Source organism: Bacillus rossius, chromosome 1 (assembly GCF_032445375.1).
Source record: "Bacillus rossius redtenbacheri isolate Brsri chromosome 1, Brsri_v3, whole genome shotgun sequence".
NCBI classification, from domain to species: Eukaryota; Metazoa; Arthropoda; class Insecta; order Phasmatodea; family Bacillidae; genus Bacillus; species Bacillus rossius.
The window spans coordinates 273,890,790-273,894,741 of NC_086330.1; the positions used below are offsets into that span (position 1 = coordinate 273,890,790).

The following is a 3,952-nucleotide window of genomic DNA, read 5'->3' on the forward strand; positions in this document are numbered from 1 at the left end:
GTACCTACTTACAACAAATTATAAAAACAAAAATTGATTGAGCCATCGCAACGCTGGTTTCAATTAAATTATTCTTCAGCCCCAAACGTCAAAGAAGTATACCAGCCTTGCGGAGCTTAACGAGCATGAATTGATACGGTGATTTCAAAAACGACCCAAGTCCAGTATTTCACCAAAATCGTTTTATCATTGCAAGTTGTAGTATGAAATGTGCCGCATGCAGTGGTGTTATAAGCTACCCAACTTTCTATATTTTTGCTGCATTAAATGCCATCTGAAAACCGTAGTGATGTCAAGACAATCCCAAGTCCAGGACTTGGGAGGTTCTTGAAATAACTATACGAATGACCAGATGCACTTTGTACAATATGCAGTAGGGCTGAGAAAAATATGGATATTTATATTTTAATGTATGAAACACCCTCAAAATTCAGCACAAGGTATTTTGGGAATTAGCTGAGTGAGGTGAAAGTAACTAATAAATTTTATTATTGCAGTTACATAAATTATTGGTATTTTATCCAAAAAATTGTTATAATGTTAATTAATTTGCTTATATTTTATCTTTTGGAATTACATGCAGTTCCAAAGAGAATATAAATGTCATGTGGATAATAAGGTTGGTAACGAAAAACTCTGAAATACATGTGGGCGAAATACATTTTTTTTTTCACATAATAGTCTATGGAAATTATTGTTTGTCCCAACATGGCTGACCACGAAACCGAAACTGATGATGGTAGTACGTTTAAAGTTAAAAGGAAACGAAATGAGAATGCATGGGCAAAAAATGTACGTAAACGTTTAAGAAGAGAAGGTAAACCATATATTAATGAAAGTGGTAAAGGGATAAAGGCCCGTAAAACAGGAACTTCGTGCAGGTATGTACCTACATTTTGTTTTCACAGATTATGCTGTGTTTTATTTTTTATTGTACTTTACTGTGTTACGTGAAATTGGTTATTTATTTAAGGTGTAAACGAGGCTGTCTTACAAAATATTCTGATGAAGCAAAAGAGTTGCTGATAACTAACCTTAACAATCTAACCTGCAAAGATGCCCAAGATTCTTATTTGTATGGACTTCTACGCGAAAAGGTTATTGACAGAAGACGACCACGAAAAGGAGAGAAGTCCCTGCAGCGTGAAAAACAGTATATATACACTGTGAGTATAATGTATATTAATAAAATAATACTGAAACTTTAAAGATGTGTTTTTAATTTTGAATAATATGTTTGGCTATTCTCATAGCGCCTTTTACATTTATTATGTTTTAGGTTGTACTTGGTGAACAAGAAACTGTTGTATGCCGTGAAGGATTTGCCAGCTTGTTTGGAATAGGTGTTGGGCGAGTGAGACGGTTGACAGAACTTCATAGCGCCGGTGTGTCACCAAAAGACAACAGAGGATGTCACAACAACAGACCAAGGGCGAAATCTGAAGACATTAAAGAAATGATTTATGCTCACATACGTTCCTTTCCATATTGTGTTCAGCATTATGGGTCACGAGCGAAGCAAAGGTATTTGCGTTCTGATTTAGATGTTATGCAAATGTATGTACTGTTCCTTGAAAAACATTACCCTGAAACATACTTGCAAGTAAAAGGTGGGGCAGATCCTAAGCATGTAAAGTGTACAGTGAAATATGAGTATTTTCTTCGCTACTATCAGGAACATTTTAATTATCCATTTGGCAGACCACGGTCGGATTTATGTGCTTTCTGTGAAGAGTATCGTGTCAAAATTTGCGCTGAAAAAAATGGAGTGGTTCGAAAACAAATGCAACAGACTCTGAAACTTCACAAAGCAAAAGCAAGGAAATTTAGAACATCTATGAAAGATGCAAGTGGGTATGTTCAGGGCAATGAAAATGCACAGGCAATCTGTTTTGATTTTCAGCAGAATATTCCCTTCCCCCATCTTCAGGTTAGCGATGTTTTTTACAAGAGGCAACTGTGGCTTCACAACTTTGCTTTTACAAATTTGAGAACTGGCAAAAGTGTAATGTTCACATGGCCAGAAACGAAAGGTAAAAAAGGTGCAAACGAAGTTATTTCCTGTCTAAATATATACATAAACACGTACCTTCCAGAAAATTGTAAAGAGCTGTTTGTGTTTTCTGATGGTTGTATTGGTCAGAACCACAACAGAACCATGATGCATTATTTTTTCACTCAAGTCTATGTGCACAGATTTGTAAAGGTTACTCAGATGTTCCCAGTCCGAGGCCATTCATTTTTGCCATGTGATCAACATTTTGCTGTTATTGAAAAAATGAAAAGAAGAGTGGAGACTATGGAGATGTACGAAGGATGGGTAGAACTGATAAAGAAAAAATTCCTTGTGCGTTCCTTAGAAACAGAGGAAATCATTGATTTCCAAGGGGGCTTCAAGAAGTACTTCAAATCCAGCATTACGAAAAACAACGAGCGATTTTGCGTTACCAAGTACAAACTGTTCAAGTTTGATAGGTGCCATATCAATGATGTTTGTGTCGATAAAACAATGGGTGGAATGATGCCAGAATTCTTTCGCATCTTAAAACCCAATGTTAAGCCAAATATCCCTGAATGTAAAGCTTACAGCACACAACTCCCAGTTCAACAAAAGAAACTTGATGATGTCAGGTCTTTGTTAAAGTATTTACAACCGGATGCGGTGAGCTTTATTAACTCGCTAGTTGGATCTGATGAGTTGTGTAATGAGGACGGAGACTATGAAGACATTACAGAAAATGTATGAAAGAACATTGTTTACATGACAGCTATGCTATGTGTGTAGTGGGTATATTTTTGAAAAATGATTTATTTCTTTGCTTATGATATAAAAGTATGTACTTTTTATTCATTCCTGTATTACTACAAAGGTTTCTTTCAATATACATTAATTATTAAACAGAGTAAATCATGATTTTGTAAAAAAATTAATCCTAACAAATTCGGTGATTTCAATAACATCCCAAGTCCATCTACTTTGGTCACCGATTGATGGTTTCACAGGGGACTAAGAAACTCTTTTATTGTATGAATACAGACCAAATGTATGACTACTCAAAGATGTGAAACCATTTTTGCTTGCAACAACTAGTTTTTAAATGAATTAGTTTTTTGCTTCTCCTGAAAAATTTTAGTTTCTGGACTTGGAACGTTTTTGAAATCACCGTATCAATTGCAGGAAAAAGGTTTTGAACTTATTTTGTCGTGATGAACCTGCAGCCAAAGTTAGCCAGTTGAAATCCAGACTCGGCCTGCACAAACACACGACAGTGCTGAGGGGTGGGGGGCGGCTACAAGCCTAACCTCCCCGCGCCAACAGAACACCGGCGAGGGGCGCGCTCTCCTTCCGGCCGCGCGCGGGTTAATTTAGTGGCGCGCCGCCAGGGCCCGTCGCGGTCGGGCTGTCGGCCGGAAGCCGGCGCCCCTGGCGGCGGGCCGCGGAAGCTCGCCGGACCGCGACACGGCGCCAGGAATGACCAGCGTACCGGCGCCCCTGGACGTTCATCAGCCAGGCCTCGGCGCCGCGGCGGGAGCAGCGAGCCGCGTCATTATGGGCACACATTGCTCGCGAAAAATATCTTCGCGTATTCATGCTGTTATGTTTTTGCGTTTCATCTTAGTTCTATAGTAAGGTGCCTATCCATAGTATTGACATAATATCCATAATAACACAATCTACACATCCGTGCTGTTTGTTTGTCGACAACATTCGTAGACCAAGTCCAGTCCAGCAAGTCCTCGACCATAGTTATGTACCCACCTTGTCTTGGGATTGTCATAAACCTAACAATACCTCAATCACTATACAGTTCCCCGGTGTATCTCCAATTTACAAGGCCCAATAACATTGAAATTATAATGGGACCACCTTGGAGCTATATTGAACACAACACAAAAAGAATAATTACAATCGGTTCATAAACAAAGAAGTTATTCCCGAACATACATAAAA

General features: G+C 38.6%; 1 protein-coding gene across 1 annotated transcript; it reads left to right on the plus strand.

Moving 5' to 3' along the window:
- The first annotated feature begins 300 nt into the window (after nucleotides 1-300).
- Nucleotides 301-2,746, plus strand: LOC134527425 (uncharacterized). The gene is made up of 4 exons (XM_063360101.1): nucleotides 301-881; nucleotides 974-1,166; nucleotides 1,280-1,412; nucleotides 2,685-2,746. Exons 1-4 carry the CDS (start codon nucleotides 685-687, stop codon nucleotides 2,744-2,746), a joined length of 585 nt encoding a protein of 194 aa, XP_063216171.1. The 5' UTR covers nucleotides 301-684.
- The last annotated feature ends 1,206 nt before the right edge of the window (nucleotides 2,747-3,952 follow it).

Coding starts and splice junctions, on each gene's coding strand:
- LOC134527425 (XM_063360101.1), top strand. CDS start 685: ATGGAAATTATTGTTTGTCCCAACATGGCTGACCACGAAACCGAAACT. Junction 882..973: donor AAAACAGGAACTTCGTGCAG/GTATGTACCTAC, acceptor TATTTATTTAAG/GTGTAAACGAGGCTGTCTTA. Junction 1,167..1,279: donor AAAAACAGTATATATACACT/GTGAGTATAATG, acceptor ATTATGTTTTAG/GTTGTACTTGGTGAACAAGA.